This window comes from Mastigoproctus giganteus, chromosome 7 (assembly GCF_048544385.1).
Source record: "Mastigoproctus giganteus isolate SK-2022 chromosome 7, ASM4854438v1, whole genome shotgun sequence".
Taxonomy (NCBI): Eukaryota; Metazoa; Arthropoda; class Arachnida; order Uropygi; family Thelyphonidae; genus Mastigoproctus; species Mastigoproctus giganteus.
Window position 1 is genome coordinate 188,772,833 of NC_143581.1, and position 27,829 is coordinate 188,800,661.

The 27,829-nt window shown below is 37.4% G+C and overlaps 1 protein-coding gene across 2 annotated transcripts in view; it reads right to left on the bottom strand.

Moving 5' to 3' along the window:
* The window catches only part of Sec24AB (Protein transport protein Sec24AB), a 298,277-nt gene that overhangs the window by 67,087 nt on the left and 203,361 nt on the right, over positions 1-27,829 (bottom strand). For both annotated transcript variants that reach the window (XM_090378021.1, XM_090378020.1), the window contains 2 exons: positions 19,916-20,039; positions 13,455-13,613 (listed from right to left, as the gene is read on the bottom strand). In XM_090378021.1, coding sequence (XP_090234147.1) covers positions 13,455-13,613; positions 19,916-20,039 — 283 coding nt within the window. The remainder of the gene's footprint in view (positions 1-13,454; positions 13,614-19,915; positions 20,040-27,829) is intronic.

Below are 27,829 nucleotides of genomic sequence, written 5' to 3' on the forward strand. Positions count from 1 at the left end.
TCACAGCTGTGAATAAACCATATGTAACTTTTTTTTATTATTATTATTTATGTGGTATAAAAACATGTCAAAGCTGCAATCCACTAACAGAAAGTGAAATTTGGGGCACATGTGAACTGACATTAAAAAAAAAAAAAAAAAAAGCAAAATAATAAAATACTGCATTAAAGTAATTAAAGGCAGTAATTAAAATCAAATAAAATTCATATGCTTTACCTGCACTTTATTTTGATCACAGAAACTTTCTGCCTCTAAGTGAAGACAGAAAGTTGAGTACTCAAGCTAGGAGTGGCCAAGAGATTTTCCAGATAAGGTAAATTTCACCCTGCATTTAAATATCCCAGCCAGGACAGCTTTCATACCATACTAGCCTTTAACAACCTGTCTATTAACAAATGTGTAAATAATGCACTTTGAGTGAACAGCTAAACAGTGTATGGAAATATGGAGGTAGCATATGGAATTTTTGCTTCCACACACCACTTGACTGCTCACTTAGACAAAATACATTATTCGCAGTTTAATATATATTTGCTAATACAGGACACACATCAGCTGATAAGAAGCCAGGGAAGAACTGGCCTCCCAGTGTTACAGATTTTAGTAAACTTTGACTTTGCTAAATCCTTTATTTCCCTGTTATTCAAACGAATAACAAAGGATACTATTTCCTTTGTAAAATGCTTTTTTTTTTTTTTTACGTTAAAAACGTTTTTACCAGTGTTATCTGGAAAAAAGCATTATTTACCTAGAAATCATCATGAAATCCGATGTGCATGCATTGTACTCGTTGCTGCAGTGACAACAAGTATAACACATGCACCCAAGAAATCTCAATTGTATGCAACAAGTGCAGTGACGTACTAAGTTATACCATTATATCAGCATAATGATTAATACGCGAGCGACTGTGCCAAAATCTACAGCCAGGCATTCAAAGGAATATCGTGAAAGTAAGGGAAGTTGGACAGAAATATGAATCCAGATGGAATTCAACAAAAGTGTTTTGTTATGTCTGGGAGTTCTCAAACTGCACACAAAAAAACTGGCTGAAAAAATGAAGGAATATCATGAACGGAAGAAAAAGAAATTAGAAATTCAAACTATTCTGAATAATAATGAAATTCAACCACAGAATTCTACTATGCCTGATACTTATCAAGAATCTAAAACTCCAACACAAACGAAGAAATATCGTGCACAAAAAAAAAAAAAAAAAAAAAAAAATTAGAAATGGCTAATAACAAGATTCCTGATTACATCCCTATAGTGTCTACATGAGCTGATAGTGAGTTTCAAAAACTAGTGTACAAAAATCCATTTGGATTTAGCTGTAATGTTTGTGATTGTTTATGGTTTCAATTAGATTTGAAACCATTCCCAACAACTTCATATGAATTACTCCAAAATGAATTTCATTTAAAAGAAGTGAGTACTTTCATGACGTGTAATACTTCATTAAAAGAGGGACGGATTCTACCTATGGGCACATCACAAATGGATTTATATATCCAACATAACCTACTCATTTGCCTACACTGGATGTTGTAACTGAGCGTTTGATATCACCACGATTACCCTTTATATAAATTCGTTGTTTACATTATGAACATGGACAATATGGGATCATTGGAGAAGTAATAAATGTACCAGTTAACATAAATACGATAGTTCATCAATTACCTAGAGAATTTGATGACGATTATGCCATTAATGTATATATAAAACAAAGACTCATACATAAATCATATCTACAAGAATGTGTGCAGAAGAAAATAGTGAAAATATGGTTATGGTATTTGATAAATTCACCTTTGTATAAATTCTACGGCATAAAAGTGAGTGACGATTTCTTGGGGACAAATGATGATAGTGAACAGAAACATTAAAATGAAATTGTGGAACCTGTCAATAGTCAATGATGATTAACTATTGATAATTCAATAACAAACATTATTATGGTCTGAAGATAAATATTTATGTATAGCACCTGGTCAGAAATCATCTCCAACAAAGTTTCATATTTGATATACATGCAGAAGAACTTTCTTTTCCAGCTATATATTTGAGACATGCATGAAAATTTAAACATGGTTTGAAAATTAGTCCCTTTATGATGGCATCAAGTGAAATTCGTAGATCTGATTGTCGTGGAGTAACTCCCCAACATTTGCTATACATGGCAATGAAAATCATGCAAATGCATACTGCAGAAAATTTGCAAATTGCATTTAAATCAGTAGGAATAACAGCTAACATTACTTGTTCTATATTGGAATCGAAAGAATTCATAAACTCATTAGAGATTGCTCCAGAATTATGGCATTCACTACAATTTCATGAATTAGTACAAGTTGTACAACAGTCCAATAGTACATTTTCTAAAATTCATACAAAAATAAGCAATGGAGAAGCGCTATTACCAGATGAACTTAAAATTATAGAATCGAGGTTTGTTACCAAAGATGCTACTAATTTATGTCCACAAGGGATTTGAAATAAAATTCATAAAATGTCAGTGACTGAAACTGCAGGACTTCCATACGTTCTACCATTATTGAAAAGAAAACCGTACATTACTACAAATATGCTGATGCTATCGAGGCAGAGTTAGTTGGGTGGCAAAACTGCTAGCTTGGGGGGAATACATTAGTATTACCATTAGTAGAGAGGCATATGATGCAAGAAAGCAAACTTAGGCAGCATCAGCCAAAAAAAAAAAAAAAAACACTCCCATTTCACCCCTCCATTCATTTGAAATACCTGCCCAGCTAAGCCTTAAATTTATTTAGGCTATCAACCTCCACAACAAGAGATGGAAGTCTGCTCCACCAACCAACTACCCACTGGCTAAAGGTAAATTTCTGTACATCTATCTTTCCTCAATTTGAATTTATGCCCTCTCAGGTGATTATTCTGAGCAAGAGGAAGAATCCCATCGGCATTGAGCATGCTCAAACCATTCAAGGCTTTATACACCTCTATCAGATCACCTCTCCGGTGGCTAGTCTCCAGACTAGGCACCGGTGAGTTTGCAAAACTTAAGCCTTTCTTTGTAAGAGCAACCCTTTGTTCCATTCACTAATCTTGTTACCCTTCTCTGTACTCGTTCCAGCAGCTCTACATACTTCTTGAAATGAGGCCTCCAGACCTGTATACAGTACTCAAGGTGTGGCCTGACCATTGCCTTATACAAGGGAATAATCACCTCCTTAATTCCTGTATATCATTGACAAGGCACCACAAGCTACTCTTGCAGCCCGTCTGCACTGCTCAGAGAACTTCATATCTGCCTGCACAATTACCCCCAGGTCCTTTTCATTCTCTACCACTGTTTCCGATATGTAGTACTTTACATTTGTCAATGTTAAACTTCATTTGCCACCTCTCAGCCCATCTGCTCAACCTTTCCAGATCCTGTTGCAGCAACAGAGCATCAGTAGTGTCCTTAACAATCCTGCCAACCTTTGTGTCGTCTGCAAACTTGGACATTAAGCTTGCTATACCATTATCAATATCATTTATAAATACAGAAAACAACAATGGACCCAACACTGAACCCTGAGGAACTCCACTAATAACACTAGTCCATGATGAGCAGTGTCCATTGATTACCAATCTGCCTTCTCCCCCTCAACCAACCCTTTATCTATAGCAGCAATTTGCCTCCAATGCCACACTGCTCCAATTTGTGAAGCAGTCTTCCATGTGTAACAGTATCAAAAGCCTTTCTAAGATCCAAATATATAATATCAAAGTTATTCCCCGCATCCAGTTCTTTTGTGGTTACATCATAGTATCCAATCAAATTAGTCAGGCAAGACTTCCCCTTAACAAAACCGTGCTGTGTCCGAGCTATAACTGAAGTCTTGTCTAGATGATCCTGCAGTGCTTCTTTAACAAGTGCCTCCATTAATTTTCCTGGAACAGAAGTTAAACTCACAGGTCTATAATTACTTGTGTCAGCCTTTGATCCTACTTTGTGAATTGGGGTCACATTTGCACATCTCCAGTCTATGGGTGCCTCCCCTGAGACCAAAGAAGCTCTCATAATTAAGGCTAATGGTTTGCTTATTTCCTTTGCTGTCTCCTTTAATATAACTGGATAGTTCCCATCCACCCCGGGTGCCTTTTTTATGTTTATCCTCAACAATTTCTCCTCCACTTTACTCTCAGTTATTACAAGATTATCTAGCTCACTGCCAGAGTTTACTTCAACCTCTGGCATTCCCCTTCCTGAATAATTCTTCATGTGTGAATGTAGATGCAAAATACTCGTTTAGTTTGTTAGCCACCTGAGCAGGATCCTCAACTGCTGAACCATCAATATCCAGTGTACCAATCTGATCCATCCCTTTCCTTCTAGAGTTTACATAGGTAAAGAACTCTTGTTTTTCTTTGCATCCTTTGCCAAAGATTTCTCATAATCTGCCTTTGCCTGCCTAATCTCCTTTGTGACTTGGTTACAGACCAGCTTATATCTATCATAGGCTTCCATGTCACCCATTAATTTATATGTATCCCATGCATTTTTCTTCTCTTCCATACGTCTCATTAGTTCATCTGACATCCATTTAGGCCTAAACCTTGAACAATATTTCTTAGTTGGTGTGTCAAGCCTAGTAGCTTCCAAGGTAAGTTCTTTGAATGCTTCCCATTTTGAATTTCCTGTTGGTAACATCATCAGTTGGTCCCACTGTACAGAACTTAAATACTGTCTCAGACCATCATAGTCACCTTTACGAAAGCAAAAACCCTTCCCTTTTCCCCTGATGGTAGTGAGCTCTTTGAGTAAATCCAAATTCAGCACAAAGAAACCACTAGGTGGCAGTGATCTGTGATCACTGCCAACTAGTGGTTCCTTTATCTGCAGATTCTTAATGCATGAAGAATCACTACTGATAATCAGATCAAGAGTATTACTCCCTCTAGTTGCCTCTGAACATGCTGATGTAGAAAACAATCATCCAATAAATTCACAAAAGCCTTGCTAGTGTGTGAGTGACAAACCCACAAATTCCAGTCAATATCTGGGAAATTAAAATCCCCCATTATAAGACTCTCTGATTTACTGGCCCACTATTTCCCTGTACAGTTTCTTATTATACTCATCAGAGTCATTAGGCCTATAGCACACTCCTACTCTCAATTTTGATCTCCCAATGCTTATGTCACACCAAACTGACTCGACACTGCACTGTCCAGCGATGTCGACTGGCTTCACTTCCTTGGATTTTGTGTGTTTCTTAACTAATAGCATAACCCCCTCCTCCCTTCCTGTCCTGTCTATCCTTTCTGTACACATTGTACTTCCCAAATCCCAGTTCAGCATTCCTTATATCTGTGTGACACCACGTCTCTGATATCCCAACAATATCTGCCTTTGATGTTTTGAGCAATACCTCAAATTCATCAAATTTATTTACCAAACTCCTAGAATTGGTGTACACGCAAGTATACATGCACCTATTATATAATTCGATGAGCTTGAAGTGCTAGTCAAGACATCAAAGGCAGATATTATTGGGATATCAGAGACAAGGTGGACACAGACATAAGAAGTGCAGAACTGGAGTACAATGTGCACAAAGAATAGACAGGACATGAGGGGAGGAGGGGTTATGCTATTAGCTAAGAAACAAAATCTAAGGAGATGCATCCAATTGATGTTAGTGGACAATGCAATGTTGAGTCTGTTTGGTGTGACATAAGCACTGGGAAAGGAAATGAGTGGGTGTGTGTTAAAGGCCTAATGAATCTGATGAGTATAATGAGCAACTGTGCATACAAATAGAGTGGACCAGTAAATTAGAGTGTATTATGGGGGATTTTAATTTCCCAGATACTGACTGGAATTTGTGGGTTTGTCACACACACACACTAGCAAGGCTTTTGTTGATTTCTACAGCAGCATGTTCAGGAGGCAACTAGAGAGAGTTATTCTCTTGATCTGATTATCCGTAGTAATTCTTCATGAATCTGCAGATAAAGGAACCACTAGGTGGCAGTGATCACAGTGTGCTGAAGTGGGATTTACTCAAAGAGGTAACTACCATCAAGGGTAAAGGGAAAGGTTTTTGCTTTTGTAAAGGTGACTACGGTGGTCTGAGACAGTATTTAAATTCTATACAGTGGAACCAACTGATGATGTTACCAACAGCAAATTCAAAATGGGAAGCATTCAAAGAATTAATCTTGGAAGTCACTAGGCTTTTCATACCAACAAAGAAATATTGTTCGAGATTTAGGCCTAAATGGATGTCAGATGAATTAATTAGACATGTGACAGAGAAGAAAAATGCATGGGATACATATAAATTAACATGTGACACAGAAGCCTATGAGAGATATAAGCTGGTCCATAACCAAGTTACAAAGGAGGTTAGGCAGGTGAAGACAGATTACGAGAAATCTTTGGCAAAGGATGCAAAGAAAAACAGCATAGAGTTCTTTACTTATGTAAACCCTAGAAAGAAGGGCATGAATCAGATTGGTCTACTTGATATCAATGATTCAACTGTTGATGATCCTGCTCAGGTAGTTAGCAAACTGAACGAATATTTTGCATCGACATTCACACATGAGGAGTTATTCGGGGAGGGGAATGCCAGAGGTGTATTCAACTCTGGCAGTAAGCTAGATAATCTTGTAATAACTGAGAGTAAAATGGAGGAGAAATAGTTGAAATTGAACATAAGAAAGGCACCTGAGGTGGATGGGATCTATCCAGTTATATTAAAGGAAGCAGCAGCAGAGGAAGTAAGCAAACCCTTAGCCATAATTATGAGAGCTTCCCTGGACTCAGGGGAGGTACCCATGGAATGGAGATGTGTAAATGTGACCCCAATCCACAAAGGAGGATCAAAGGGAGAGACAGGTAATTACAAAGTTGTTAGTTTAACTTCTGTTCCAGGGAAATTAATGGAGGCACTGGTTAAAGAAGCATTACAGGATCATCTAGACAAGACTTCAATTACAGCTCGGACACAGCATGGGTTTGTTAAGGGGAAGTCTTGTCTGACTAATTTGATTGGATACCATGATGTAGTCACAAAGGAACTGGATGCAAAGAATAACTTTGATTATCATATATTTGGATCTTAGAAAAGCCTTTGATACTACTGCACAAATTTGAGCAGTGGAGCATTGGAGGCAAATTGCTGCTATGGATAAAGGGATGGTTGAGTGGGAGAATACAGAGTGGCAATCAATGTACACTGCTCTTCATAGACTAATGTTATTAGTGGAGTCCCTCAGGGTTCAGTGTTGTTTTCTGTATTTATAAATGATATTGATGATGGTATATCAGGCTTAATGTCCAAGTTTGCAGGCGATACGAAGGTTGGCAGGGTTGTTAATAACACTAATGACAGTACACTGTTGCAACAGGATCTAGAAAAGTTGAGCAGATGGGCTGAGAGGTGGCAAATGAAGTTTAACATTGACAAATGTAAAATACTACATATGGGAAGCAGTAATCCCAGAATAATGTATCAACTCTGTGGTACCACACTGACAGTGGTAGATAATGAAAAAGACCTGGGGATAGTTGTGCAGGCAGATATGAAGTTTTCTGAGCAGTGCAGACAGTCTGCAAGAGTAGCTCGTGGTGTCTTCTCAATGATATATAGGAATTTTTTTAGCAGGGATAGGGAGGCGATTATCCCCTTGTATAAGGCAATGGTCAGGCCACACCTTGAGTACTGTATACAGGTCTGAAGGCCTCATTTTAAGAAGGATGTAGAGCTATTTTAACAAGTACAGAGAAGGGCAACAAGGTTAGTGAATGGAACAAAGTTTCTCTTACAAAGAAAGGCTCAAGTTTTGCAAATTACAGTGTCTGGAGACTAGGCACCTGCGAGGTGATCTGAATGAGGTGTATAGAGCCTTGAATGGTTTGAGCATGCTGAATGCTGATGGGATTCTTCCTTTTGCTCAGAATAATCATTCTGAGTAATCATATTCATAAATTCAAATTGAGGAAAGACAGTTGGAGGATAGATGTGCGGAAGTTTGTCTTTAGCCAGCAGGTGGGTGATTGCTGGAACAAACTTTCATCTGTCGTTGTAGAAGTTGATAGCTTAAATAGATTCAAGGCAGAACTTGACAAACATTTGGAGTGAGTGGATGGGTGAAATAACTGTGTTTTTTTTTTTTTTTTTTGGCTGATGCTATATAAGTTTGCTTTATAGCATCATGTGCCTTTGTTAATGCTATTATAGATGTGGTTGATGGATTGGTAAACGGTGCAATCGGTACTTTAGTATATTTCAAATTTGAGGACAATGAAACAGTTAGTGTATAGATGAAATTTCCTGAGTCAAAAATAGGACATAACTTTCAATCTCGTTATAAACAATATGTGAAAGATAAACATTTACCTAGTCAATCCATACCTATTATAAAACGTCAACTACGATTCCATTCAAGAACAATAGGAAATTAACATATAGACGTACACAATTTCCTTTAGCATGTGCTTGTGCTTTGACTATACATAAATCTCAAGGAGGGACCTTCAAAAAAGTTGTATATAATTACGAGAAAGATCATCAACAGCAACTTGTATACATGCCATTATCTCGAGTGACCTCATTGCAAGGTTTATATATTACAAATCCCCACGACGATTTCATATTTCACCATGGCAACGCTGCTAGTAATACAGAACTTTGTGCTGAACTAGATCACTTAAAATATTAAGCTGCCGTCTCTATAGGATGAACTGCAAGATTTCATACAAAGTCGTATATCAATATCATCAATGAACATACAAAGTTTACGGGGCCCACGTTTGAGATATCGAATGGACACAATCTCGCAGTAATCCAAAATATTAATATTAAGTGAAATGTGGTTGAATAATGATGAACATATATTACTTAAACCATTCCAATGCATGACGCAATTTAAAAGGTCGGATGTTTGTAGTGGTAGTGTTGCGATATATCAACTATCATCAGTACACATATCTTTGCACAACATAATAGCAGCAATGCGACAGCGGTATCAGATGAAATTAGAGATATTTGTGGATCTTTATGCAAATTCAATAGTGAATCTATTTTCATCGTTGCCATATACATCACTCCAGGGATGTTAGATATAATTCAAAAATTCATAAACAAGAATTTGATGCTGTATTCCACTGAAGGTGCAAAATTATTGAAAGAGCCACTGGATCGTATACCTATAGTTCTCTTTAGTGATAGAATTAAATTCTGAGGCTGGAAAGAAGTTTTGTAAATTTATGAAAGATGTCTTCAATTTAGATACAAAATAACTTACTGTGTTCTCTTGAACACAGTAAGTTATATTGTTTCCGTTCTGGTTCTTGATTGGGTCAACAGTAAAATCTGTATAATGAATAGAAATTATACAGAATTTAATAAAAGTTTTATATTATGTAACAAAAAGTTTGTTTACACTTAACTCTCATATTTTGTGTGTTGAATCCAATGGTGTCATTTGTTTTCTCTAGTCAATATTTCAGTGCAAATGAAGGGTTTTTTTTTTTTTTTTTTTTTATTTCTGGAACATTTGTTACATGAGCATACTAATAGAGATACATAAGAGCTGCAGCATTCCTATAATAACGATTTTACAGTTTGCTATGGCTACCAAATGAAAGTATAAGTGATCTCCAGATATGCTGTTTGTGGATGTTATGTACTGCTGTGTTAGTTGCAGATTAACATTAGAAGAATGGTTTTATGAGAGTCAGATGTGTCTTTTACTATACCTCAAATATGGACAAAACCAAAGAACCATCATGACAACTGCTACTTTTGTATAGTGCATATATCAAAATTTAAAACATTTGTGGATCAAAAAGCTGTAGTGTATCCCAACATACTATCCTCTATTGCTCTAGTGCCACAACAATGAGGCTCTCCCAATATTCATCTACCTTCCAAAGAAGTCTTCAGAAATGGACGAATCTGGTACACATAATTGGGATAATTCAGATGACATCAGAAGCCTTTTAAAGCACCACATTTCCCTAATCAGCAAGAATTGGATAACTTTATAAGAGACTTAGATCTAACAAAATCCAATGCAGTGCTACTGATATTTTATTTAAAATGAGTGGCTCTACCGCTCAGCTGTGAGACTTCCACACACAGAAAAAACATGTTGCAGAACCCGTGTGCCAGTGTTTTGGTTTGGTTAATCTTTATGAAGAAATTAATATTAGTCACAATTCACAAAATTAGTCAAGGGGGCAGCAGCTTTTCATGGACAGTTTCAGGTAATAGTTTTAAAGCTGCACTGCTTCACAATGGATTTATACACCCATCAGTTCCTCTTATGAGCTCTGTTCATATTAAAGAAGATTATGGAAATGTGAAGCATGTTTTAGAGAAAATCAAATATGACCAGTATAAACAGTAGTCCATTTATACTTGTAGCAAATGGCTTTCTTGGTAACAGTAAGAGTGAAAATTACAAGGAACAAGTTGATGTTGGAGTTCATTGTGTTCACTTGGCAATTTCACTTTCCCTTGCTTTCTCTATCTAAAGAACAGCAGGGCAGCATATCACCACTACAAGAAAACAGACTGCCCAGAATTGAGTTGCAGTCCAATTTACACCACTCCACACAAAAATGAGAGTGGGCCCCAATTTGTTTTAAAGTGCTGAATCCTAAAGATGACACCTTCAAGCATATACAACTTCTTTCCAAAACTGTTTGAAGCAAAAGTGAAAGGTGATATATTTATTACTGTGATGCTGGCATTGCATGAACTGGAAAACAAAATGGCTGGTGCTCAGCAAAATGCCTAGCAGTTGTTTCACCTCATAATGAATGGCTTTCTTGGCAACATTAAGAGGGAAAATTACAGTAACAAAGAGGAAATTATGGAAAAACAGGATTCAAATTGTAGATCAACCTCCATTATTTGCATTCTCGTTTGGATTTTTTCAGACCAAATATGGATATTTGTGAGGAGCATGGGGAGCAATTCCAACAGGACATACAACAATACCAAAGACAACTATATCTGGTTCTTGGTTCAGAGTGATCACACTGACCACAAAAGACAAATACATTCAAACGTACACTTAAGGAACATTTTTTGATTAACTTCAGAAGATTTCTACTTTTTAATTTGTGAATATTTATTTATCTTAACTGTAGCAATGATTAATACTCTTTTCTGCAGAAGTTACACTTAATAAATCAGATATAGTATTACAACATATTTTCTTTCAAATCTGGCCAAACAATTGATATAAATTCTTTCTCTTCCCCCTCCCCCCATAAGAAGGCCACATGAGGCCTGCTGAGTGAAAAATAAAATTTATCTAGGGTTTTTTTTAACTTTTTATATGAATATGCAATAACCACAGGACATGAAATATTAAACAAGTGTTTTATCGTATGCAAATTTCATTTTGATGTGCGTTGATTAAATGTTTTCATATTTCATCTCTCTCTCTCTCTCTCTCTCTCTCTCTCTCTCTCTCCCCCCCCCCCCCACCTCTTTATTACACAATTAATGTATTTCTGGCACACTTGGCATTATGCCTTTAGCAGTTTTTACTATTCTACATGTGGTATCATAGTTTGAAAAAGACGTCAAAATGCTGCTGTTTACAAATATTTATAACTAATATGGTAGCTTGTTCTCATCTCCCCTTTCAAAGGAAAAATATTTACTTTTGTTTGAGTTTCCAGTGCAATTACAATTCCACTGAGTGAGTGAGTTTTATTGTATCTCTATACTAAGGTGAGGTAGACAAAAAACAGAAAAATCTAAATTAATTACTCTTGGATAAATCCTGTTATTTTAAAAAAATTTAACTGTCTAGTTGGGTGCATATACCACAAAAAGAAATACAGTAGCTTAATGGTCCACATTTGGAAACCAATGCAGTAACTAGTTTTCAAATGTGGTAGCTAGTTTACTTTTTTGCCAGTTTTTGTAAATATGGTAGCTAGTTTACCCCTGTCACTTTATATTGCGAAATCTGTGGATTTGCCATGAACTGTATATTTTTATATTCCTCTTAAGGACACAATCATACAGGCATTATATCTGAAATTGTAGTATAATGCAGCATGGTATATCAAGGCTTCACAGTATTTAAAATGAATGTTCTTTGTCATAAAATCTGTCGCTCACATATTCTATTTTTAAAACAAGACCTGCTCTGCTTGAAACTAACAAACAATTGGGTTTGGGGAAGTTGAACCTCAAATTCCCCCTGATTATACCACTGGTGATAAATTTTTTTTTTTTTTTTTTTTAACCATTTTATTTTAAATGAAACAACTATCATCACTTTCTTGCATTTAAAAGAGCTATCATCATCATATCATCATTTTCTTGCATGTAAAACAGCACTGATCAAAATTAAGTTACATGCCATCTGGAATTTTTTTTAACAATGGCTGAAAGAAATGATATGCTATTAGAGGAATAGAAGTTAAAAGCTTCCTCGTGTGCCAATGATAAAAATTTGGCACATCACTTGGCCATCACTGATACACACAATAAGTTGCAAAAATCTACCATGAAACCCGGCCATAACATTACGGGACGTGAACAAGTTAAAACTGGTAGGAATCTCTGACATCACCATTGCAGTATACTACTGGAAGTCAATAACTGAGTGTAGATGCTACTCCAGTGAATAAAAAGAAACCATTTATCAAATAAGCATACCATCCAATAAAAATTTCACAAAAAAAAAAAAGGACTGCTGGTGTACTATAATCAAACTTGGCAGAGTAATGCCAAGGCAGATTCACATAACTGGATTTCATTAAACCATTCACATTCTGAGATTTCACACTCCATAAATCACTATTAATATCAAAGTGAATAGTTTACTCATATCCCATAACTTTGCACTCAGAATTCAACTGGAAATATAACTAGCACTCTAGATTCTTATCAAAAGCCTTTATAAATGACCCCTAGAATATCTACTGAGTATCACTAACATACCATCATATATTACCCTAAATGAAAGGCCTCAGCTCTAATAAATCTGAAATTATTAATATCAAAGTGAATAGTCTACTCATATCCCATAACTTTGCACTCAGAATTCAACTGGAAATATAACTAGCACTCTAGATTCTTATCACAAGCCTTTCACCTAGTTACATCAATTACACAAGTCAGGAACATTTCAAACATTACTGACAGACTTGCATATCATACATTCCAAATTTCCATCCTCTTACTTTTACTTCTCAGTATGTGACTCATCATTGATACTTGCCCCACAAGGTTACATACTCTCTTGGTGAACCAGACAGGAGTTCCTGTTGTTCCACTATACACAGCAACATTTATGCAAACACTTTAATAACAACAAATATTTTTAACAAAATTCATAAGGATCACTACCAAATTACGATTTAGTCAAAAAAAAAAAAAAAAAAAAAAGCAGCAATACATTAATAGTAGTAAACTGTTCTGCTATAAAATACTTACCTCTTGTACAACGTATCCTCATTACAGCCTCAAAGCCAATCTTCCTTGTTAAGTATCTTCGAAAATCATTTTCAAACTTTTCAACCTGAGTTACTGATTGGTATATATGAAAGCCAGGATAATACTGTACACAACCTGCTGAGAACTTAGAAATACAACCTGAAATCAAATAAGAATTAAATGGGGTTTAGTTCACTTTATATTTTACTGGTGCATCAGCAACAGAAGCTATAATGAACCAGATTAAATTAAGAAAAACAAATAGTAAAATAAATACTATAATACAGTCAGTCCTCACATAGCATGATAGTTGTGTTCCTAGAAACCCTTGTGCAATACAAACAACAGGCCCTATGGGATAAATAGGGTTAGGTGCAGACCACCCAAGATTGAACACACATTTGTAACCAAAACATTACCAAACACAATAAATAATCATAATAAAATACTTACGTATTTTATTACGACTATTACGTAATAAAATATTGCTAATGCTTTTGCTTCTATCGTAAGCAAACTTCCCCCCCCCCCATCTCTTCCAATTCTTTGTGTCTTAATCTAATGGATTTTAATTAAACTTTGAGTTGTTCCTGCTATGAAAGTTGTTTTTATTTTCTCTGCATTCTTTGTAATTCTCGGCGTTGCCTCATTTAGGTATTGTAGCACATGCAATATCACATGGTCTTTCATTTCGCTCAAACCGTTTCGCAATTTCATATTTTATCTCTATCGGCAGAGGTGAACTGGCCATAAACCTTACGGGGGGAACCCCGGAGGGCCGGAGGCCGGCGTGATTTTGGCCATAAACCATAATGAGGCCACTATAAATTTTCCCAGGTAAGAATTTTTGACCCAGTCCGCCTCTGTTTATCAATATTGCTTTTCTTTTTCTCTATGAATCTTCACCAGGACGCTCCCTTTTCACACCTTAAGTATTTTACTCGTTTTTAGGGAATAAAGCACAATTACAAAATGAGGAGGCAAGCCTGATACACATAAACAAAGCTGCGTGCGTGTAGCAACTGAATAAACACCGTAAAGGCAGAGATACACTATTAACACCTCACATTTTACTAAAGCACATTTCTAGGGGTTACTGCCATAAAACAATAAAAACGATTTCCATTTGTGTTTCTGCTGGTAGAATCTTATAAACTGATAGTAAACTCTATCTAATTGCATTTGCCATAATACCGATAGCTGGAATTGTGTGGGTTTTTATCTTTTTATGGTGAAATGTGTTTCCCCCCTTCACTGATACAAAAAACAAATACATTTTCAGAATCTTCTCTTCAATCCTATCGTGTTGCATTCGGTTGGGGTGATTCTGCGTTCGACTGCCATTTCTTGTAAACACAAAGAAGAATCGTACATAAGCGAATTCGGTTTGTGTTATATAAGATATTGTTCCCCTATTTATGAATCGTGTAGTGTAAACATGTGTTATACGAGGGCTGAGTGTAATGAAAAAAAAACTGCACCCTAAGTAATAACTTTTGGTAATTTTTCAAATTCATGAAAAAATCCCAGGCATACTAAGTTCACGTTTCATTTACAATGTCTTATTTATTAGGTTTCATCATTCGAAGTGAGCTACAATGAACTGGAAAGCATATAAAAATAACATTTGCACCTGTTAATAAACTTTTCAAAAAATATATTTAATTGTATTTTTTAAAACAAATATCAGCATTCCGATTATTAATATTTTCCAATTCAAGCAACAGGTTTCATAATATCTTAAGAAAAGAAGTGCAAACCAACAGCACACTAAGGGTTTTCTCTCACTACTTACATTAGATGGGCAGATGGGCTGAGAGGTGGCAACTGAAGTTTAACATTGCATTTGTCAAAGTACTGCATATGCGTAGCAGTAACCACACAGTAACAAACCATAAAAGACACGGGGATAATTGTGCAGTCACATATGACATTTTCTTAATGCAAACAGGCTGCAAGAGGAGCTCATGGAATCTTGCTAGCAGGGAAAAAGAGGTGATTAACCCTTTGTATAAGGCAATGGTCAGGCCACACCTTGAGTACTTTCTACAGGTCTGGAGGCCTCATTTAGGAAGGATGTAGAGCTGCTGGAACAGGTACAGAGAAGGGCAATGAGATTGATGAGGGGAACAAAGGGTTGCTCTTACCACGAAAGGCTTAAGTTCTGCAAATTGCAGAATCTGGAGATTAGGCACCTGCAAAGTGATCTGATTGAGGTGTATAAGGCTTTGAATGGTTTGAGCAAGCTCAATGCTAATGGGATTCTTGCTCAGATTACGCACTTGAGGGGGGGGTTAAGAATTCAAATTAAGGAAAGACAGTTGTAGAACAGATGTGCAGAAATTTGCCTTTAGCCAGCAAGTGGTTGATTGCTGGAACAAACTTCCATCTGTTGTTGTGGAAGCTGATAGCTTAAATAAATTCAAGGAAGAACTGGACGGACATTTGGAGCAAATGGATGGGTGGAATGGGAAGGGTTCCCCTCCACTTGCTGATGCTGTATAAGCTTGCTTTCTCAAATCATATACCTCTGCTAATGCTAATACTAATTATACTTGCAAAGCTGTAAGGCAGATAGCCATCAGAGTGTCTACTTTTCACTATATTCATCTTAATAATGCAACTTAACAAATATTAATTTTTGCTTTTCCTTTCTGCTTAAATTTCTTCATCCTTGCATTTATTCAGAATCTGGACTGATTTCTTCATAATAATGAACTTAAGTTTCCCAACTATGAGTTCAGCAACATTAAAAGTACTGAAACTTATAACTCCTACTAAACCCAAATAAGTTAAACAAATTAAATGTGTACATATTTTTTGTAACAGTGGCACTTAGAACATCAGTTCAACCCTGTCTTGTATCACTATAAAGATACAGATCACTATAGAAAAGGTCAGGCATGTGATTAGCATTAGGTTTATGTGAACAGCGTGTGCTGTTGTGTTGTGCTGGCCTCTTGGCTACACAGAAGCAGCAATCACCTGGACAACTGCTTCTGAGTACTTGTCCTTTACCACAGGAAGGTAAGTCAGTTCTACTGTAATACACTGACTATCTCATTAGAAAGACATCTACACTATAGGAGGAAGTGCAATAACTGCAGTGATGTCAACTTCCCTGGTGGCCCAAGCCAGAAAAAGAAAGGAAAAAATGGGGGAGTATAGGAACTCAACAAACAACACTGTCTGTACAGAATTATCTAAGGAAGTAAGTTTCTTCAAAGGAGGGATATTAAAAAGGGGGGAGATAGCTTACCAATGGTGGATACCCAAGTAGCACAACTTTCAAAATAACACTATTTACAGCATTCTGAATATTATACAAAGATTTCCTTTGTAAAATAATAATTTTCTTCCTCTTCATTGCTGCTAAGCACAATCAAATCAAACGGGAACATTTTCTCTGTTGCAAAATGTCTTCACCTTCTAAACTTTCTTTGGCAGCATCTAGATTTCATATATCTTCTGTTCTCTAAAAAATCAGTAATCTGAGTTTGCTTGCTTCTGCTTGATAGATCTTTGTAAATTTCATGGTATGGATCTAAGCATTTTTTAAGCTCCCTTTTGAATTTTGTGACCCTTTTAGTCGAAGGATCTGCACTCAAAAAAATAAGATTCTAATTGCTCAGCTAAGTTCATGCTTTTTTTCATATGCTTTTTTAGTGTAACATTTGGACCTTCAGAATTTATCTGCACTATCATCCTATGAATTGATTTGGTTTACCTCCGATGCCATTTCAACGAAATTCACTTCGCTGACTTCTTTTTCTACCAATAATTCTTGAACATCTTCAGTAGTCACATCATCAAATCCTTCCCCTCCTACCAACTTAGCAAGTTCTACTATCACACTGATTCCATTTTCTGCCAGTTTGACCATAGAGTATTTCCTGAGTGAACTGACTCTGTCCATACATTTTTCCAATAGGCAGTTAATGTTGATGGTTAGTTTTACTTCTTTGAGTGATAAAGCTATGATTCCAATACAGTCCACAATTGAAAAATGTTTCCACGCCTCCAACACTTTAATAGATTCGGAATCAATTTTTTCCAAAATCCATTGTAACGATTTTCTGATGTAATGAGTTTTGAAGGTAAATTAAAGAAGGTACATTAAATGGTAGGAACGTTACTTCAATGCTTGGATGACTTAAATCTTTTGGATGGCCTGGCGTGTTATCCAATAGTAATAAAACCTTGAAATCTAGATTTTTTCCCCCCCACAAGTTCAATAGACAGAACCTAACACGGGGATTTCCCAATAATTTTTTTTTGTATAACGACTAGCACGCCAAAGCCGGAGATTTACAAAAAAAAGAATGGAAAGTTGAAAATTACATCCAACATAATAGCAGAGTTTTCTCCGTACAAAAAAAATACTGTGTTGTATGAGGTTTGCCACAATTCTCTGTGTTAGAACAAAATCATGTTATATAAGTAATGTGTTGTGCGAGGATTGCTGCAATTTATTAATCGTGTTAGAGCGAAACTGTGTTGTGGAAGTACTGTGTTATATGGGGGTTGTCTGTAATTAAAATTACTGTAAGCAATGAAAAAAAAATTACAATGTTAAAAAATATACAATTTAAATGAGGACCAAAGAACCTCAGAATATAAAACAAGTCGGTAAAAAGAATGGCTTTGACAGTTTATTTGCAGTCCTGGTAGCTTATTGAAAATAAAGATACATCAATGTTAATGTGATTATTCAACTTTAGAGATGGATATGAAAAGAACCTCTCAAGTGAGAAAAATTTGTTAAAAATAAGAATTAACGTAGATAGAAGGTCCTGATTCATATTTCTGGGGAAAGAATATGCTGGCTGTTCCCCTATAATACAGTTTTTGACAAATTTATATAAAAATAAAAACCTGTACATTATTTAAATCAAAATACTTCTAAAACCTAAAAATTATAATCTTGGTATCAAAAATTTTAAAATAAGGTGTTTGCATTGAATTCCAACTTTCTCTGTTAACTGTTTTTTCACTACCTAATAATAACTTTATTATGCTTTATCTGTATATATTTTCAAATTAAAATTTTTTCTCAACCAATATTTCAGTCCACATGAAAATATGCTATATGTTCAAAAACAGAATACAGTGACCTCATATCAATTGCCAAAATGCTAAGAGAAATTGACTGTTAGTATTCTTTAAGTAACAGAAAATGTGGTAATGATAATCTTTGAGTAAAGCAAATCCACAGTTCAAATTAAATTGGAATTGAAAAATTTAAGTCTTATTTAGGGTGTCCCAAAAGTAACTATGCTGTAAATTTCATTTGTTACATGACTTTTTAATAACACAAATGTATTTTCTAAGTGGCAGTGCAGTAAGCTGAATTCCTTTGAGCTTGTGTTTGAACAGATACCATTTTGAACACATTATAAACTTGATTTTTCCAATAAATAGTTAAAGGTAAATAACTTTTCTTGATATTGAAACTCAATGTACAGTTACTTTTGGTGTATTCACTACATGACCGGTCACGTTCTGTTATACAGCTCATCTTGCTATAATTTGCAACACACATTCTGGAAGAAGAAAAAAAGGATACATAGTAGAAATGCATGCTATAGCATGCACATTTTCATATAACACTCAGCAATAGGTTCCATAAAAGTTATAAATTTTCATTACTTAACCCATTTCCAAACATTTTTATCAATATGCATTATGCTATCATTGGAAAATATTTTAAAACTCAAAGGTTAAATAAAAATTCATCAAAATAAAACATACATGACCAATACTGTTTCATTTTCATGTCTAATTTTTGAACCAGAGGAAGGGGGAAGAGTCTCCTTATACTGTGCCTGTTTTTTTTTTTTTTTTTGTTTTTTTAAATGAATGCAGGGTCAGTTTCCTGGATTTCCCCCCCCCCCCCTGCCCTCTTCAAAATAAATTTATAACCAGTTAACAGATCAGATCACCTAACTTGTTTTTGAATGCCAAACTTCTTTCAACTTAAAGTTCCAGGTCAAATCACCAAAACTTGAAAATCTTCACATTTCATTTCAATATATATTTAATGCTTCAACTTTTCTGAAATCTTATCTTTTTTTGCACTCTGTTTATTTACGAGTAGTAAAAATATGTATATACAGGAACTATACGTAAATTTTTCTCGCACACACCCCAAAATGCCACAAGCAATGTGCACTCATAGGCAACCTTAAACTGAAATTATACTAGTGAGAAAGAGTTTAATATGGAGGAACATGGGTTTCGTGAGCATAATGATGGACAGGGTGACAAGAAAGTATACACAACTTGAAATGCACATCATAAGACAGCACATTATAGCAGGATGAGCTGTAAATAGTTTAAATTAAATAAAATATACAACCAATATTTTCTTTAACAGCTTTTAGTATAACAGAAGTTCTATATCAAATATCAGTTTATAATTCAATAAATAGATAAATGTAAATATAATAACAAGTACTTACTGACTGTTGCAATATCTACATACTGAGAACATAGCAAGAACAGATCAACAGCAATCTGCTGACTAGAGCAGTCTAGAGCCAGTTTCTTATAAAAGTCACTTACAGGACCAAGGTTACTGACATCCTAAGTATTATTTTGAAAAAGTACATTAAAACTAATTTCTATACATTTCTGAAGTATATATATAAGGATAATAATTTTTTAATTTTGTAAATTTATATTTATGTAAATAAAGTTATAAAGTACATTTACAGCACTCATAATTTACTCAATTTAATAAATGCCTCTAAAGAAGAACAAAAAGTTTCCTTCCTTCCTTCCTAGATATCAATGAAGAATAGTGAACCATTCTTCATGGACGTCTAAACTGGAGGGCATGTCAATCACTCTATAATGTGAGAGACATATAAGAATATGTTGGACTTTTCAATCATTCCTGCTCCAGCAGCAAGATGCCTGGAATTCAGTGTTTATGCAAGACGGACCATATCTTTCAATCAGGGTTGTTTTTTTTTTTTTTTTTTTTTTTTTAAATGGATAACCCCAAATATGAAAGGTATAAGAGCCTATAGCATATTAGTAAAAAATACCTATTGACATTTAAATTTATGTATATTCAGGAAATACATGTGAAAGAAGGTTGTTCAAGAACAGGAGTAGAAATGAGAAAAACACAATTCTGTGAATATGGAACTGTCCAGACTAGTTCAGATGCCAATTTGGAAGAACAGTGCCTATGAAAATAGGCTCTAGACACTATGCCATATAAAATGAGTCATATAAACTCCCAATTATTCATATGACAGAGAGTAAAGTGCCAAACTTGATGAGAAGCCTTAGAAAGTCAAGGGTAACTACCTGAGTTTCACCAATCTTTTCCACTGAATTTGTTCAAAGATGAGTAATGTACACTAAGATATCACGGATCGACACTTTCAGAATACATAATGGTGATCACTGATAAGATGGGGGAGTTTGGAGTGTAACAGTTGGCAGGTTTCTCGTTATTTTGGAAAGAGTAGAGGTAAGTGCAATGGGACAATAACTGGGAGCAAGGGATTTATCACCATTTTTAGGAATTTGAAGGATATGAGCAAATTTCAATGAAAAAAGTAAAAAAATAATAGTGGAATAAGAATACATAAAGTCTCCATGTCCTGATGGAAATGCCATCAGGACACTGAGACATCCTGACATCAAGACTGTTCAGTAGTCTTCTCATGTATTAGCCTTACAGTAGAAACTACAGGAGGCATCAGACGGAATTTTATTTGTATCTATGGTAGGAGATTTAATTACTGATGCAAGAGTTAGAGGAAAAATAGGATTGTTCATAAGTTTTATTTATTTTCAGTCAAGGATTCAAAAGAACCATCCTGTTGTAACAGAATGTGGAAGTATAGATGGATGGTAGTTGTGGCAAACAACTTTGGCCAGAAACCAGAAGATTCAACTACCAACTTGGATGGGGGGGGGGGAATCTTTCTTACTCTTAGCTTATTCAAAATACAGTTTGGATTGATTAATAACTTTTTACAACTGTTTCAAGATTTATTATGGATAAAAAATGAGGTTGGGGACTCTGATAAATGCCAACTGCAATATGCTATTCTTTTAGGATGTAATTTTAAGGTGAAATGAAAAATAAAAAAGATTAACCCTACAAGAATAGCTTCACTGGCATGAGCTGAGAAAACATTAGGATCAGAAAATTTAAAATAGTAATACAACCAAGGAAAAGGGGAATATAAATCATTCAGATTGTTACATTTTTCATTTTTGTATTGCCAAACATGAGGCTGGAACAGTTATGGAACTGCTCCTCTGGAGAAGAAACCAATACAAAGATGTGATCTGAGATAGCTAGAGGACCAATAACAGTAACTGTATACCTGAAAAGGCTACTAGTGAGGAAAAGATTAGTATTGGGTGCAGTTAGGTTTGGCTAGTATTCTAGCAGCTTAATGAACACAGTTGTAAAGTCATTAGTAATTGTGAAAGCCACAATATAGCCACAGTAACATACCCTGTTACTGTGGGTATATTACTAACATTCTACATCTGTCTTTTAAGAAAAGACAGATGTAGAATAGATGTGCAGAAATTTGCCTTTAGCCAGCGGGTGGTTAATTGCTGGAACAAACTTCCATCTGTCGTTGTGGAAGTTGACAGGTAAATAAATTTAAGCAGGAACTGGACAGGCATTAGGAGGAAATGGTGTGTTTTTTTTTTTTTTTTTTTTTGGCTGATGCTGCATAAGCTCATACACTTGCTTTCTTGCATCACATGCCACTACTACTACTACCACCCATGAAGACAACACATGAAAAGAATGAGCTGCATTTCTTCATTTGCTGTCATGATGTGAAACAACCTTAAAGAAGTAAAAAACCCTTTTTATTTATACAGGTGACCCCCGCTTAACACCGATAATTTGTTCCGGAAAAACAGAGCGCTGAGTTTTTTTTTTGTTAGTTATTGGCGCATCGGCTTCTGTGGCTATAATGCACCTCCCAAGATTTTTGTAGTACTCTGATCCAAGCCCGAAGCGGGATTCGAACCCACGACCTTTGGGTTGCCAGGACGAAGAATTTAAGACAACAAGAATAAAGGCCGTAAGGAAAACAAGGAACGTCGGACTACTGATAGAAACGGAAACAAGAGAGGAAGCACAAAGAATAATAGAAAATCCGAAAATACCTGAACTAGGACTAACCACTGCTGCGCCCAAAAACCGAGGCCCTTCAATCGTAATATATGACCTGGCCTTACCCCAGATCAACTATCAGAGGAGCTATTCCAAAGAAATCTACAGGCCATATTTCCGGACAGGAATAAGGAAGACCTAGTGATGCCCAAGTACATAACCAAGTCAAGGGACGGAAGCCACCAGAACTGGGTTGTTAAGCTCACACCCATGGCATGGAGGGCTTTAAGCACCCAGAACAGAATCTATGTTAACTGGGGCAGTCACCGCTTTCAGGAGCATGTGCTGCAAATTTGGGCATACAACCCACACATGCACCCAGACAATTCCCATGTGCGGGCATTGTTCGGCAAAAAGTCACGCCTTCCGTGACTACCCAAACAAAAACACCGACCCAACCTGTGCAAACTGCAAGAGTTTAAAGTTAGATAACGCATATTCAATCAGAGATGGTCAATGTCCTACATACCTCAAAGCAAAGAGTTTATTCCAATCAAGACTCAACTATGGGAACACATCCTAAAAAATAACATCACAGAGGTTAAATTCATGCAGATAAATGCACATAGAGCCAAGGCGGTCGCCGACCAAATCTGCAAGAAGGCGGAAGAAGAAAACATTGATGTAGTAATATTACAATAACCATATGTACATATGAATGCTGTCAGGGGCTATCCCATAACATACAAAGTATGTCCAAACGGGGGATGACACCCCATGGGCAGCAATCTTGGTAAGAAACCCAGATATAACGGTGACCAAAATCACTCAGCTATGCACATCTTGGGCCGCATGTGCCCAGCTCACGATGGCCTTGGGCGTGTTTTATGTCATAGCCCTTTACTGCCGTCCTGGTGAGGACATTGACTTCGCAGTAAGGTACCTAATAAGTCTGGCTAGTGATATGCTCCCAAATGCAAAAATCATCATGGGAGCAGACGTTAACTGCCAGTCGCCAATGTGGCACAGCCATACCCCAGATAGACAGGGTACCAGAAACAGAATCAAGTTGGAAGAGTTCCTGACAACCTCAACATTAACTGTACTAAACTTACCCAACAATCTGCCTACATTCTGCAACACATTATGGGAGGCCACTATAGATGTCACCATGGCAACGAGGAATGCTGCCAACATTTGCAATTGGACCGTCCGTGAGGCCTGGACAACGTCTGATCATCGCGCCATTACGTTCAGTCTAAACAAATCACTGGCCACAGTACCTGTGAACAGACAAACCGCCCATAGATATGCCATAGCAAAGGCAGACTGGGAACTCTTCCAGACCACCCTACGGAATAGCATACAACAACGACAGAGAGAACTCCAACGTATCGAGGACCCAAGAATCCTCCAAATTAAAACGACTGAAATCATAAAACAAGCCAGCGACACAGCCATCAGGATGAAAAATACAACACCAGGGAAAGTGCCCTGGTGGAATCAAAACCTCCAGGGACTCAGGATCCACCATTGGCCAGGCGCTCCTGGCCGATGGTGGAAATTGAAACCCTACGACAGAGCTACAAAGAGGCGAGAAACACCTATACAGCACAAATTAGAGAGCAAAAACCAATCCTGGGAGCACCTGGTCTCCACCACTGGAAACAAGGACCCTTGGGGACTTGTATACAAGCTCGTCACCAACAAACTTCCTAGAGGGGAAGTAGTTGAAGCCACTAAAACACCTGAAGGATACTTGACTATCACTTGGGAACACACCATCAACAATATCCTTGACGCTGCCTTTCATCCAGAGATACAAACAATGACAACAGAATGGAGCCGAGTTTGCCAGGCCAACAAGACTCATCAAACGGCAACAAAAAAGCACCCTTTCATCATGGAAGAGATCAGCAATGCAGCAGACCTAATAAAGGGAAATAGATGCCCTGGACCGGACCTTCGGTCCGAAATTATCAAAAAAAATTGTAGAGTACGCTCTGAACTTACTATTAAACCTATATAACCTCTGTCTCAGAGACGGTACCTTCCCAAATTCCTGGAAGATGACAAACATTAAACTCATCCTAATGAATCCAACAAAGCCACCACACCTTCCGGACTCCTACCGGCCCACTGCACGTTTGACAGTTATCAGTAAGCTATTTTGAACGACTACTTTACACGGATCCAACATTACTATGATGAGGCAGGCCTGGCCCCAGCAAACCAATTCGGCTTCAGACGGGGCACCTCCGCCGTGGACGCCTTAACTCGCCTCCTGACCAAGGTAAACAGATGTAATACAAAGTACTTCCTAGTGATAGCCGTGGACTTCGCTAGGGTGTTCAACTCACTTTGGTGGCCGAGCGTCCTGGCGAGGCTGCACGAAGCCAACATGCCGGAAAACCTCTATAACACCATCAAAAGTTACCTAAGAAACAGAACCATCAAAGTCACCACCCCCTATGGCACACTCTCCAGGCATGTCCATCGGGGCTGCCCTCAAGGTTCGGTCCTTGGCCACTACTGTGGAATATTGTCTTGGACACATTTCTTAACATCGATCTCCATGAAGTACAATCTCAGGCATTTGCAGACAACCTCATTCTGACGATACAGGCAAACTCAAGAGCCGCGTTAGAGGTCCTTGCAAATCGGGTCCTGACCACTCTCCAAGAATGAGCAAACCGAAATCAACTCAAAATATCGCCCACAAAAACAAACTCCATTCTACTAAAGAGACACCTTGATCTTAGGCGGCCTCCGCAAATAAAAATTGGGCAGGAAACAATCAAATTCTCCAACTAACTGAAATACCTAGGCATGATATTGGACCAAAACCTGTCATTTCAGGACCATCTGAAATATCTCTGTAAAAAAATAAGACGCTACGCAGCCATGATTGCCAGGGTCACGCGTAAAGAATGGAGCTTGAAAAAGCGAGTCCTCAGACTATTCTACAAAGCTATCTTCACTTCGATCATCACCTAAGCATGGTTTCAAAAAACTACAACAGCAGTAAACAGACGTATCGCGGACCAAATTCACAGATCCATCCTCCTAACCATCACACGCGCTTGCCACACGGTGAGCACCCAAGCCCTGCAAGTGCTCGCAGGCACTCTCCCGCTGGACTTAGAAATCATACAACGTGGCCTACTGTACTACCTAGACAAAGGAACCCCACAGACTTTTCTGTGGTTCACTATTGACCTAACCAGCAACAGAAATGTGAAAAGAAGAGGATACAAACTCACCTGCAGCAGGCATGGCAGGAAAGGTGGTGCAACTCTCAAAAGGGAGAGATCACAAAGAAATTTCTACCCAATATTGAACAAAACTACCCAACCTCACCCAACTGGTTCTCCCCAGGTCTACAAGCAACGTACCTCTTAACTGGACACAGAGCGATTAATGCCAAACTGTCTCTACTTGGGATTCAGGTTGATCCAACTTGCACTTGCAGGGGGCTGGAGAGCTGGCAGCACCTAATGTATGACTGCAAGCTCTATCGAGACCTACGTGGTGTTTTACTCACCAGAATCCACTACTTACCACAGGGACAAGAACATCACCTCCTAGACGCGAAAGAGGAGTATCAAGCCTTCTTGGATTACGCACAGGCACTGTTCGCGAGGAGGAGGAGAAACCAAATGGCCGCAGCCCACAACCCACTACCATTATAACCAAAGAACATCTGTTGTTCAGCTCACTAGGACTGGAACACCAGAAATGACCCACCCCCAAGAATTAGAAAACTCAGGAAACAAATGATACCAAAATAGACTAACATGGACGGGACCCATGTCCCATGAAAGACAAATGGAGATGACTACCAAACTTAGACACCCCACCGGCTGGGTCTATGTAAACAAGACACTCCTGAGAACTGGAAAGCTTAGGAAATAAACCACACTAAGGTAAAGGACTAACATGGACGGGACCCAGGTCCCAAGGATGACAACTCGGACATGACACCAGATTGGACACCACCAACAAGGTCATTGTATAGGAACCCCACAGATTTTTCTGGGGTTCACTATTGACCTAACCAGCAACAGAAATGTGGAAAAGAAAAGGATACAAACTCACCTGCAGCAGGCATGGCAGGAAAGGTGGTGCAACTCTCAAATATGGGGATGATAGAGTAGGGGTTGCCTACTCTATCATCCCCATATTTCTGCCTTAACCCCCCCCCCCAGCCTTCAGTCTCCCACCCACTATCTTTATGCTACCGAATGCCCCACACACAAAAACTTATATCAAAATTCCCGTTCGCCCGTTCTTTTGGCCTTTATTATGTAAGCATTATCCCCCTCACCTAACAATCATCAAACCGACGATGATGGGTATATGTATCTGTCTGTACGTACGTGCATATAAAAGAGTGCACGCTTTTTTTTTTTTTTTTTTTTTTTTAGGTCCTGGCCTCTGAAATCTCAGGAAATTAGGTGGCAGGACCTGCCAGAGTGAAACTAAAACTACTGGGTTCCTGGTCTGCCTCCACGGGGCAAAGGTGGGGCAACATTGGGCCTCAGCAGGGGTCCAGCAGCTAAACAACCAGATGAACAATGGTACACGACATCACACAGATACAAAGCACACACACTTTTAAATCTCTGACATTTCCCAGTAAACTGGTACACCCACAATGAAAGCAACATGGAGATGGGGGGGGGAACCCCTGGTGTCGTCTGGCACTAAATACACCTTACACCTTTGGGTTGCCAGGCAGGCACTTTATCGACCCGGCTAGCCCAATAGGCAGAGTGCTAAGTGAATCCACGATAAGTGAGCGCCGCATTCCCATAAGGTAACATATGTATTTGCGGGTTGCAGTCAGTGCCATAGGATATTTCCTAAGCAATAATAAACGGTAGTGAAAAGATGCACAAATGTCGGTCAAAATATTTAATATTCAAATATTTTTACATATAAAATATTCTACATTACACACGTATATAATTATGTCGTAACTACTTACGTATCAAAATTAAACTTAAAATTCCAATTAAAATCATGAATTTAATTGATCTAAATTGATTTAATTTAATTGATGAATTTAATCATGAAAAATGTGCCGATTTTGAGTTGAACTTTGGCCCTCTTTCAAATAAACTAAGGGGTTAAAAAAAAAAAAGTAAAGTAAAGTGCAGCCATTATCAACCCACTGCAAGATGGAAGCCTCCTCAACAATTCATGCTAGGGGAAATGGACCATAATCTGCCACACTGGTTCAGTGCGGGCTGGCAGATCGACC